Source organism: Ammospiza nelsoni, chromosome 3, assembly GCF_027579445.1.
Source record: "Ammospiza nelsoni isolate bAmmNel1 chromosome 3, bAmmNel1.pri, whole genome shotgun sequence".
Lineage (NCBI taxonomy): Eukaryota > Metazoa > Chordata > Aves > Passeriformes > Passerellidae > Ammospiza > Ammospiza nelsoni.
The window spans coordinates 65,795,180-65,808,255 of NC_080635.1; the positions used below are offsets into that span (position 1 = coordinate 65,795,180).

Consider the following 13,076-nt stretch of genomic DNA (forward strand, 5'->3'; position numbering starts at 1 on the left):
CATTTCTATTAAAGAGGGTACATAGTCTTCACATTTACCTCTCATCCCTATTGAATATGACAGAAGGTCCCATTTTTGTTTTGATGCCAAGTGAAAGATCGTTCAATTTCTGCCTCCACTGTCCTTGTGCAGCAAAACTATTTCTTCTCTTAATATACAAGAACTTTTTACTGCTTGTTTCACTTTCTTCTTCATTGCCAAGCTTGGTTTATCCTTTACAGTAATTAGATTTCACTCATTCTCTTTTTTAGCTGCACAGTATTATTTTTCTTTTGTGATTTCCTGTCTTCTGTTTATTTCAGTTTTTATTTCAGCATAACAGTTTTTAAAATAGTTTTTTTGTCTAGTTGCATTTGGAGTTCTCCCTTACAAGTCTTCCTCTTATCTTTAAGATATAAAATTCATATTACTATAAGTTAAAGCTGTTAAAAATCTCATTCAGATCCATTATGGGCCTTTTTAACAGAGTTCCTTCCTAAACTTAACACAGGTAGGTGATGGGAATAATTCCAGAAATTTAGTCCAGTTAATAAAATTTGTCAGCAGTGCTGATGTCAAGCATCCATCCCATATCAGGGGTTTGAAAGCTTCCAGTTTAGTGGGAAGGGGGAGTTTAGACAAAAGAAGATGATTTTGTAGATGTTATAGAAGCTAATAAAATACTCCACTGCTTAGATGGAAAGCATGTAAAAATGATGTTTTCTAACTGATGTTTTTTTGGTGTGTTGATCCATTCCTCCATTCTGGTAGGAAAGAGAAGCTGATGTGGATGTTTTAGCCCTGTATGTCAGTAGCAGTCACTGATGTGGCTGGTAGGAGGCACAACTGGAATAAGCTCTTCAATTCCAGTTGTATACCAAAACAGATTTTATGTATGTTTCTTCCTGGCAGCTCATAGACCATGGCATAACTTGTAGGCCACACATAATTCTTTGCACACTTCCTAAATATTCTACCTTATTTTCTGGTCACATCTTGAAATAGAGTTTACTGAGTTCCATAAAAAATTTATAATAAATTACTGCATTTAACCCTTAGCATTTTCTTTCAAAGATGATTTTGTCTACATCTCTGAGGAACTTCTAGTCTTTGTTTCCCTAAGCAAAGGTGAAAATAGCATCCAATTCAAAGAATCATAATTTCAAAATTTTGTAGATTTTCAGTAGCTGAACCTTGTTTAAGCTTTTGAATGTAACTGCTGCCTTGCTGATTCATTACTTTTCTTTTTTTTTGGTTTCTCTCCTGGGTTGCAAATTATTGCTGAGATATGTAACTCAACAAATGCATTGTACTCCCTTGTCTTCAAAATATGCTTGTCTTGGGAAATGCTGAGGTTTTTATTTATGCTGATTTTTTCCTCCACAAGTAATTACAAAACTTAGCCTCTTGGTCTTTGCTTTCATATTCATTGAGCATCATTTAGAAAAAGTATGTTGTCAGTAAGATCCATCTCTTTAGATAGGATGGCTTCATTATGTTTTTTCTGTCTGCACTTTTTCTTGTGATAAAGAAAAATGTAGTTATTTGCTACAATATTTTTTGCTCTCTGCAGTTTGCAATCCATTTCTCGTTCTTTGATATTATGCATCTTTATTGCTGTGACCCCCCAGCTTTCCTTTTCCAATCCATATTCACCAGCACCTTTAAAATCAATATGGTTTTGTTGAAGATTTATCATTAATTCCAGTAACAGGAAGAGTTCCCCTAATACCTTTGAGCTCTCATACTGCGTGGGAATTAAAAGCTATTTATCTCCTTCAGATTCTAACTACACTTCACCATGTACTCTTGTTGTATACTTAAGAGATCTCTGAACAATTCTCTAATAATTTCTTCACTAATTCAATAAATTTTACATTTTAAAATTTGAGGTATGCAGGAAGGTGTGACACTAAGAGATAGAAAGACGTGGTTCAGAAGTTACCCACAATAAAAAGGGGGTGGTGGTGGTGGTGTTTGCTTTGGAGTATTCTAAGATCAAGACGTGTTCACTTAGCATTTTGATAATTGGGCATTTTCAACACAAATGCATTTTCCTAGAAAGCTTCAAATCAGTTCTGTTGTGTACAGTCTTTTAACATGAGACCAAATGAAAAAATCCCAAGCTAGAAGCACTGAAAGCAAGCTAAAAAACTTTACATTTAGATGAGCTAGTGTCTGAAATATATATTTGAAATCAAAGCTTTTATCATAACTTCTGCAATATGAATGCCTCATCATTTACACCCTTCTTGATGCCTTCCAAAGAGTGAGTATCCATGTTCCACTATTCATGCTTTGCAACTAATGAATCTATTACAAGATAGCACTGTGAAAGGAAGACATTTAAAAATGCAGTATTTTGAAAAAGCTTCCATATCCGTGCTGTGTTGTTAAAAACCTGTCAGGCTGTGCAACATCTTAGTGGAAGACACTTTGTTTTCCGGCTTCTACTCTCTTCTGTCAGTTTACTTCATAGCTTTTTTATTGTATGCCATCCTGCATCATCACAAAAAGGGTGAGTGGATGGGGCCCTTTCTGTCACAGAAATCTGTGTGATCAAAGACACACTTAACTCCTTTACGCCTCAAGGTAGCTCTTTAAATATAGACATGTAACTATTTTCTAATTGATTAGAATTTGGAGGAGGAAATTCAAATAGCTAACCAATTAAATAAATAAATAAATAAATTTAAAGATATTTGAAAATGATGCTGCTTAGCTGAAAGGCAGTAGAGCTTCATGGGAGCAGAGCTGTTGAGAGGGACATCCACTGTAAGAAATTTTGTATTTTGGAAAAGAAAAGGAAACATGAACATAAGGGTTTTTTTGCACATTACCAATGACATAAAGAATTAACTAGTAATATGACTTACCCTCATTATTAGCACAGGCTTAGAAGTATTCACAAGGATAAAAGCCCTGTGAGATCAAATTCCATTAAAACAGGAAGTTTATGGATCAGCAACCTGCATACTCAATTTCATCAGGAAAATATCTTTAAATATATGACTGAGAAAGTGATAGTGTAAAAAACAGCTTTTTAGCCTGCCCTGCCTGCTTCCCTAGAAATAATGATGCCCCACTGACAGCACCACTGTCAAAGTTTAAAATAGGTAGGTGTTAGTTCCCTAACAAGTGCAAGCAAACAGGATCTTACTGACTTCAGCTAATACTGTCAGGGAAGTTAAAAAAAAAAGGTGAGAACACAAACTGAAGTATTTTCTCAGGTCAGAAATTTGGGAAAAGTCTCTCCGATGTTTATGGATGGCTGCCAAATAAAGATCAAAGTAATAAACAATCCTCCCCCAAACCAAACCAATTTTATTTAACTCCTGCTGTCAAACCACAGACTTTGTATCCATCCTGCTCCAAGAAAATCCAGGACTGCCTGAAGCATATAGAGTCAAGGTCAAAAATAACGTTTCATCTGTATAGTCATGAAACTGTGAATTTTTCTAAAGATTACTCCTTGAGTGGTAGGCTTTTCTAATTTAGGAAAATGAACTGAAGTGCACCAAAGACAGCAGAAAAACTCACACTGACTTCAATTCATGTTTGTAGCAAGGGCCAAATTTTCACTATAGTGAAGACTGTGTAAATCCCAAATTCACAGGCATTGCTTAGGATCTCTGCTGGACCAAAAAAACCAGGAAACCCCTTCCCCCAACCTTCACCCTCTCTTCTCCATCTAGAAAAATCCCTGTCTTCATGGCTTGCTTCTTGATGTAATGGGAAGATTGTCATTTGCTCTCTTCCACTGGATGGATACTGTTAGAATTAGCACTGAAAGCTAATTTTTAGAAACATCACTTATTATCAGCAAAGGAGGTGTCAACTAGCATAATTTCAGATTTCTGGTCCTGGAAGGTTTTGAGTACCATGTTCATCTGTCTGTCCAAGTCCTTTGCCACAGATACTCCCTGAGATTCTAAATCAAGATACACGAATTACTACTATATCCAGAAATTCTGAATTTTTATAGCTGCATCTTGGATAAAGTCATGAATGAATTTGCCAAGGAATAATACAATTGATTGTGCTTGGCTTGCTAGGTAATGATATAATATAGTGTGATTCAACCTGCTGGTCCAGAACACAATCAGTATTCCTGCTCTAGCTGCTGGAAAATATAAAATAAACTGCTTAGATTATTTAGTGAGAACATAATTTGCTTAGAATGACTAAAGACAACATGGAGCTTGCAAAGGAAAATGAATAAGTCTAAAAGTTCACATAACAAAAGAGCTTAGGCTGAGATCAAAATATAAAAAAGAATACTCCTACAAAAAAATGGCCCCATATTTATATAAAGTTCCAACTCTATGCACCCAGAGAGGGGGCCCTGAATTTTTTAGCACCACTCATGTCCATGTATCCATAACAAAGAACGGCCAAAGACAGTCCTCTTTAGCATAAGACCTGTTACTTGTGCTAAAGAGGAAGGTAAAATGAGAACAGACCAGCTAGGAAGGTTTTGAACACAAAAATTGTATAACACATCTCAATATGGTGAGAATTAAAAAAAAAAAATTAAAAATATGGTGGTGTATACTTAAATGCTATGGCAATGGTGGATATTCAGCTACCAAAGAAGCCAGCCATTTATCCATCCACTGGAATACTTGAAATCAATTTTTGATTACAGAAAAAAGACATCTTTTATTTGGGGGATGCGAGAACTTTTAAGAATGATGCATGACAATCTAGTAATCTATCTCCAATTGAAAGCTACTTATTTTTACATTTTAATATGATAAAATCTTGAAAAATTAACATCTTGAATTACACATATATCACCAGAATTGTGTCAAGTTAACAGGCTGAATTTCCAGCTTCCATGGGCCTGGAAAGTGTTCAGTGTGCTAAGAAGATGCCTGCATGTGGGGTAAGACTAGAGATGCAGCTGTTTATAAACTCAGTCATGTCCTGCATGCAATGATGTTGCAAGGCTGTATTATATAAGAATGAAATGCTAATGAATCAAAACACTTCAAAGACAATCTTCTCTTCAGTTTGGTTTCAAAAGCTCTAAAGCTCAGTTAAACTAATTTTCTGCATTTTCCATGGATTTTCATAGATCTACTGCTACAGGTGCAATAAACCTGTCTGGTGATAAAAGTAGCAGCAGAGGGAAAAATCACAACATCTTGAAAGCCTCATAAAATGGTACTCTGCAAGGGACACTAAACCACTCAGTTGATCCTACTTGAGCAAAAACCCATTTGTTTCCCAGTGAAGTGGGGCTGTGCCCATTGGCCAGTGCAGAAAAAAGCAGAAGGAGCTGCAGGAGATGTACAGCTGGCTAGGAACAAAACAGCTCTTTAAAAGCTAGGAAACAAGCAAGTGTACACAGTCCTAGGAGGGGAATTATTTTGGATCACTTCATACCAACTTATCGGACTTCATTATTGAGTGCAAGTCACACATTTCACAGTTCCACTACCTCGATAAAATGATACCTGTTAGCAAACCATAAAGAAAAGGTCATCTGACTATGAATAAAAACATGGTAACTAAAGAAGAAATCAAATAACTAAGTGGACTTTGAAATCGACATGATCTTTGCATATAGCTTTTCTCTTCAAATTTCATCTGCAATGTAAGTTTGAAGCGTGCGAAAGGAGACACGGCTTGAGAAATTGATGCTGCATTTCAGGTAAAGGTCCTTTTAAAAAGCCCTTATAAAGGTCTTCTCCTTTTCAACACTTCAGCTGGGAAGAAGAAAGGTGAGACACATGAGTTGTATGGAGTGCAGGATGAGGATAAATTACAAAAGAAATGCTGTGATGAAAAATGTCAGTGCTGGTTTGCTGTCTATGGGGTAACTGGCTGCCTAGAGAAACAGAGTAAAAATCATTGCACCAGGTGCTGGAGGGACCATGACCTCGAGCTGAAGGGGCTGTCTCAGGGAGGATGAAATCCAACCAGGTGAGGTGCAGAGTAGGGCTTGCCCTGATTAGTGAAGGCTGAGAGACAATATGATTCCCCTCTACTGACGTACCAATGGAGTAAAATGCCATGGAGATGGGTACTCTTGCTGCTAATGGATACTCTTGGTAGAAAGTTGAATGGACCAAGACCAGGCACAAGTAAATTTATGCTGGAGATAAGGAGGTTTGTAACTGTTGGAGAAGTAATGTTCCGAAGGTCTTCCAAGGAAAGCAGTGGAGGTATAAAACCTGGATAGGTTTAAGTAATAAGTGTTTATGAAAGCAACAGCATGATACATACAGTAACCACAGGAGGATGAGACTTTCAGTTTTCTAATAATTAGAGCAAGGGACAGAGGGGACCATCAGTTACTTCAGATGTGGAACTCAACCAATTACCAGGACACATGTTGAGATGGATGCTTTCAAACAGAAAACCCCCCCGTTCTGAGCCTTCTACTCTTGGACACTTTTCTCATACAGGTTTTGGAGGGAGACCAAGATGCCATTATGGATGGGAGCTGACATGCACTTACTGTAGAATGATTGGGGTCAGTAAAGTTGAAAATTCTGCCTTCCTGGCTCTGCTAATGTATCCATCAGACACAAGGAAGAAATTAAACCTTTAACTCACCTTTTGCCTTTCAAGCATCTGAACTTTGGAGTTTGTGTTTGCAAAATTGCCTTTTTTGTTAGGTTTGAGCAATGCTGAGCACAGAGATGCTCACTCTCTGCTGCCTTTTGAGTCTTTCCCTCTATTAGAGTTTGATTTTGCTAGTACACCACCATCACTGTTTTCAGAATAACATTTGTCTTTCATTGTGTAATTTACTAATTTTTCTTAGAAACAGTGGACTAACACCTGTAAATATATTTGTCTGTGTGTATCAAACAATAATATTTACAGGAGATAGTTTTCAGACAACACCTGATGTCAAACACTTGGGGTTTGAAGTGTGAGGCAGAAAGAAGGAGAAATGATATCACCATGAGACAGAGCTGCAAAGCAGCAGGCAACCCCTACATTATGTTTTCAGTCAAATTTTTGTTTCTATTCTTGCTTTTCTTGTGCCTGCAGAATTCTCAAAGCCACAAAACCAAAATAAAAGACAGCAATGACAAACAATTTTGTGTTGAACTCTGAACATTTGAACTTTCCCTGTCACATTCAGAGTCATGCAGGTATTATTACTACAACAAAATCTGATATAAGTTGATTAGACACTCAGAATTTTAAGGCTTTCTTTTGCCTAAGACTTCTAACACAATTTAGCTATCAAGTAACCTCCCTCCTATGAATAAATGATGGTAGAAAGCAATTACTTCCAGCACTGCAATGTTATTTTCACAGGATGGACACTGGTGGGAGATATTTGTGAATAATGAAGTGCCACTCCTCAAAACTGGAGGTCAAATGTGGTCCTGTACCACATGGTGCTTTAAACATTAGGGGACCTGGCAGGTCAGAGTTTAACTTAAACACAAATATGCTGCACATTTTGGCATTTACAATACGAGGCAAGCCACTGGTCTGGCAAAGAGAAAGGTGCAATTTATGAACAATTTAGTTATGAATTCAGAATCAGTATGAATGAAACAACCTTATTGCCAGGCAAAAAAAAAAGTCTGTGGGAATTTTGGAAGAGTCCCTCCCTCCATGCTGCACATTAGGTCTGTTCACTGCAATTGAAGGTAACCTTTGATAGGCAACATGAAATTAATGATACAGTGGCTGATAAGCAGGTACTCAAATCTTAAAACTTGTAACAAAAAGACCAAATGAGCTCTCTCAGAAAACAAATAATAAAATAAAATTTGTTTTAGTGTAGGAAGCCTGAAGTAAAAAAATCAACTTGCACTTTAACTGTTTAGACCTAGCAAAGCTTGGAGGCTTCTTTTGTTTCCTTGTCCTTAACTGATGTTTCTTGAGGCATACTGCTGTTACCAAACATATATCTCATTTCACATACCTTGTAGTGGAAGAGGAATAATCCACAGAAGAGGCTGTACAGGTCAGCTGTGAGCAGGGAGAGGTTGACAGCAGTAGCACTGGTTTTCTTTATGACCACTGGCATGAAGCTGTAGAGGCCAAACATACAGGCACTAAAGCCAACATACAGCAAGCCTGCAGAAGAGAAACAAGAGGCAAAGTGACCTTACAGCCTGCAGAAATGACTTTGCTGGGACAACCTTCTTCCAAAGGTTGTGCTTTTAGGAAAAGAAAGAATAATGCTTTTTAAAGAAAAATTCAAATTAATAATGTACACATATACAGACAGTGAAAACCATATCAACACTGGACATTGGGTCCTTTGGGGTCTCCATAATAGCAGAGTTGTTTCAAGTTGGTGTCATATACTACCAGTGACTACCTCATGTCCTACTTAGATTTGGACATAATGATGCATTTGAATGTATCAAATTCAGTCTCTGCAGGAGCTGAATGCCCCCAGCACCAAGTGAGTTCAGCTAAGTTGGATGGACCACACAGTGTTTTTTGGGAATGGACCCAAAATATGAATGCAATATTATTTTCAGAGGAGTTAATGAGCAAATGGATGAATGCATGAGGACAGCACTCAAGTGTCAGAGATCCTAGACCTATTTTGCCACCAAAACTGACAAATCACTTCAGATTTTTGCACTTCTGTTCCTCTACTCCTTTTTGTCTGCCTTCCTCAATAAAACTTTTGTGAGCTGAAACTCTTTCCTGCTACATGTTTACAGAGTGCCTCATACAAATTAGATTGTTAGACACTAATATAATAAAAATACATTACAGTAAAAATCTAAATTAATTAAAAAACCTAAATAACTTACTGGGAAAGAATTCATTGCTTCAGTTATTTCTTGATAAATCCCAAGGCAAATTAATCAATATGAAGTTAAAAAACCAGCAAACACTTTATTCATCTGCTCTCATGCAAATGATATTTCTTAGGCTGCTGTAAGCTGCAGAATTCCCAGCTGATATGTGCATAAGCCTAAATTTAGACTCATGCCAGCTCTTCAGAACATGTTATTGACTAAAAGTTGTAGAAAATCTGATTGCTAAAGTCCTGGAAGGGATTAGAAAGGATAAAAAAAAAAAGCCATACAATGGCCATATATCTGCATGTGGATCCATTTAGTTAAAAATTCTTTAGAAAAGCTGTCTAAAGGACAAAAATCAGCTGTGACAGATTGAGTCTTCTGGAAGCATATGAACTGAAGTGTACATTCAACTGAAATGAACATAGCAGACACAAACTATCAGTGTCCATACATATTATGGCACGATAAGGAATTTTGAATTTATATTCAGAATATGGACAATTATAGCAAAAACTTTTTGCTTTTACCCATAGGCAGCAAATTTATAAGGTGTGCATTGTATACTGGTAACAGAATTAAGTTTTAGGCAGTGCTTGAAAGCTGCTTTATTTAAAATCTGTGACTCTTTTGTAGCAGGGAAATAATTGCACCATGTGGAATTAAGTTTTGGTCAATGGGAAATTGTTTTGCATACAGGAGCACTAAGCCAGCTTTTCTTGCAGGCTCAAGAAGAACAGGTCAGGCACCAAAGCCATTCTGGATCAGAAGTCAGCATTGTCAAATACAGTCTGCAAATCACCAGCTGGTCCACCAAGTGTCTGGCTGTCTGGATTTAACACAGCTTTGCTGGTTTATGCACTCAACTTACAGTGTAACTTTATGGTACTGCCTTGGTGTTCACATTATTTGACAGCCAGCTTCACAGGTTGCTTTTCCAAAGGGCATTTCGGTTCCAGTAGAAAATTGCTTAAACTGTAGCTGTCCTAGCAGAGGTGAATATAAAGTGGCATTTCATTTACAGCTTCAAAATATATGTAATATCCACCAGTTGGGTGGCATTTAGTGGTGACAATAAACAAATGAAATTAACATAATATGATTTCCAGATATATATGCTTCTTAGAGGGCCAATTTTGAGACTGAAAATATGATTTAAGTCAACAGCTTGAAGCCTCAGCCTCCTCAGGTACCCATGCAGTGCAAACAGCAGCCTTGGGAATCGCCTCTAGTGCTGCAGACCCAGCAGACTCCAGAACCTCTCTGGGCAACCTGCTCTGCTGCCTGCCTGCCCACAGTGTGGAGGTGGTTTTCTTTATATCCAGTCTGAATCTGTCGTTTGAGCTCTCATCCTCCTGCCATGCACCTCTGGCAGAGCCATGTACCAGCTCTGTCCTTTAGATAACCTCCTTGCAGGTAACTTCTCCTCCACAGGCTGAACAAGCCCCAGTCCCTCAGCATTTCTCCATTTCTCTTTACACTTGGTGTCTTCACACAAATAGGCAGGATCTGTCCCTAGGGACCACTCTAATACAGCCCAAGCAGGACAGAGACCAACATGACTTGAGAACTTCTTGTTCCTGAGCAAGGAGGTTGAATGTTGCATGGTGCCATGATGTACAAATGTTGCCTTTGTGCTTTTACTCCAAAAGCAAATGTTTAATTGGCATGACATGGAATCAGTTATGATCTTCCATACTGCCTTGGAACAAAGACCATTCAGAAATATTCAAACCCCTGGTAACAAAGGACACCTCCTTGGAGCTACAAACTGGCTTTTCTCTTACATGAAACTGATGTGAGTTTATTTGTTAGTATTTCATCTATCACTATAAAACTTGTCATGGTCTCATATGAAACCATTCTCTCAAAACTGTAAAATCATCCTCCTTTCAGTGTGGTTGTCAGCAAGTATTAATACTTAAACCTTCAAGGATACAAACAGAGCTACAGTGATTCACACTGAGTGTGAAGATGATGATATGTATCAGGGCAATTTCCAAAATTAACACCAGGAGGGACACAGCCTGTTTTAAACATGATAGACATAACAGATTGGCTTTAGATCTTTATATTCAAAAATCATTTGCATCAGTTAAAAGCTAGCTCATTTCATCTTAAAAGCACAATTATGGCAGATGGCAACAGGCCACCTTGATTTATTTATTAGTTGCCTGCTGTGACTTTATCAGCACCATTCGGAAGGCTGATGATTTAACTCTGCTGGACTGCAGGTTTGAGTCTGTCACAGTGGATAACTACCCAGGACAAGGCTGTGAACTCCCTGATACAGATTTGTCAATCACTTTTTGACAATCTTGTATCACTGCCAATGCAATGCAAAATACACCAGGTGCAGTGGAAGCCAAGGAAGAACTACAGAACTGTCACCATTTAATCCATGTTCAACTACACCACATTTCCAATTATTGCTCTAACAAAACAAGTTCATATCTATGATGGTTTTGCTAAGATGATCTCAGCCTTGTGAAGCATAATGACTCTTCAGAATTAGTAATCAACTTTCAGGGACATCTTGGCAGCATCACAGATTAAGTAAGACCTTATTTTAATAGCACATTTCACTGATACTGAGTTTGAAGAGAAATCTCATGGAAGTACATACGACATTTACATGGACAGTAGATTAATTCACTATGACCACTGGTATCATCAGTACCAGATTAATTATGTCCCTAAGCTCCTTGTCATGAAATATAAACAAACACTGATACAATTATGCTAACTATCTCAGATTAAAGAAGGCCAATACACTTTAGTACACAGTTGAGTGTGTCTCTCCATGGATACTTTAAATTGATTTGTCACTTAGTTTTACAGCTCAACCATCAAATTTCCAAGATTTCTAGGTGCAATGTTTTTTGAAAAATGTGCTGTATTTATCAAGGTTTAAGATGATGAAAGGAAATTGCAAACCAAGTTTAAAGAAACTAACCGTATTCCACAATTTGTATCCCCTCCCCTCAGGGAGACCCCACATAATCAGTTGTTTTTGCACACTTTTGAGTTGTCATTTTGATGTTCAGTCTGAAACTAGGTAAAGAGCTGCTGTCAATGGATTGCCAAAGCTTGAGTCCTCTGCAATCAATCAGGTCTGTGCTACTAGTATTCTTTTATTTCTTCTATTGTCATAAACAGTGAAAGAGTGATTATAGGGACTCCCCTAGATATTGATTTGCTTTTAAACCAAATAATTCACTGGACCAATTAGAAGGCACTCATAAACTCAGCTTCCAAACTGAAATGGGAAAATGCAATCCCCTGCTTGGCAGAACACCATAACTGCTTCATTGGGCATGATGCTCCCAAAACTTGTCTAAAAGGACACATCTGCTTATTCCGCCAAAACTATTTTGAAAGCAATTAAATCACTTCCATACAAAATGCTCCTCCTGGAAGTGAATTTATGAGGCTATAATATGCACTGCAAGTACTTTTTTAGGTTATTTTGTTAGGCTCCATTTTCTTTCCTTGGCTTTCATTGGAAAGGTTTGGCTCTTAATGACTGCCTCATTTATGGCCCCAGTGTTGCATTCAATCTTAGAACTGGAACCCCACTATTGTTTTACTTCACGTCTGTCTGAATGGTTATCTTACAGCATTCATATGCTTAACCTGATTTTGCAGGGAAGGCACAACACACCAATGGAGGACAGATTGTTTGAGAGCAGTTATGATGCTCAACCTTTGGTAGTAACCAGTGGAAAAGCCACTGGTTAATAGCATTGGCTCCCTTGAAACTCTGTGCCTGCCTCCCCAAATGCTGGCTGTCTCCACACCTCCTTCAGCAACCATCTCCCATGAGGTAAAGTGTGTTCTTACCTATTTGCCAATCCCAGGGGACCTTCAACAGCTCTTTGTGTTCCATGATTGCACTAGAAGAGAAGGAAAAATTTGATGTAAGAGAACAGAAGTTAAATTACTTCCACTCATTGAATTCAAGTGCTGGACGAAACAACATAAATAACCTTATAACAAAAAATCTCTGTAGGAACCAAATGCAATCAAGAGTTTACTAATCTACTCTGGCATTATCCCTGTGTCTGTGTATTTGAAAGATCTTCAGGGTAGTAATCAGATGTGATAGCATACAATTTCTCCTGGTTTATTTCCAGCTCTCTATATACCTGCTCTACTTGCCCATTCCCCTAAATGTTCAATCCTCTTGTACTTTTCTGACTTAATATTCTGAAACCTTTTGAATGTTAATTATTAATAATATATCTGTAATAGCTTATTTTACACTGCAGTAGCTCTGCAGTGTAAAATAAATAGATATCACAGTCTGGTTTGGGAAGCATCCTGTGATTTGTTACACACTGAGAGAAAACA

The 13,076-nt window shown here is 37.7% G+C and overlaps 1 protein-coding gene across 1 annotated transcript in view; it reads right to left on the reverse strand.

Annotated features, from left to right (window-relative positions):
- SLC35F1 (solute carrier family 35 member F1) overlaps nt 1-13,076 on the reverse strand; it is a 228,532-nt gene that overhangs the window by 13,753 nt on the left and 201,703 nt on the right. Inside the window, exons 6-7 of the mRNA XM_059469282.1 lie at nt 12,567-12,619; nt 7,883-8,037 (exon numbers count right to left, since the gene is read on the reverse strand). Coding sequence (XP_059325265.1) covers nt 7,883-8,037; nt 12,567-12,619 — 208 coding nt within the window. The remainder of the gene's footprint in view (nt 1-7,882; nt 8,038-12,566; nt 12,620-13,076) is intronic.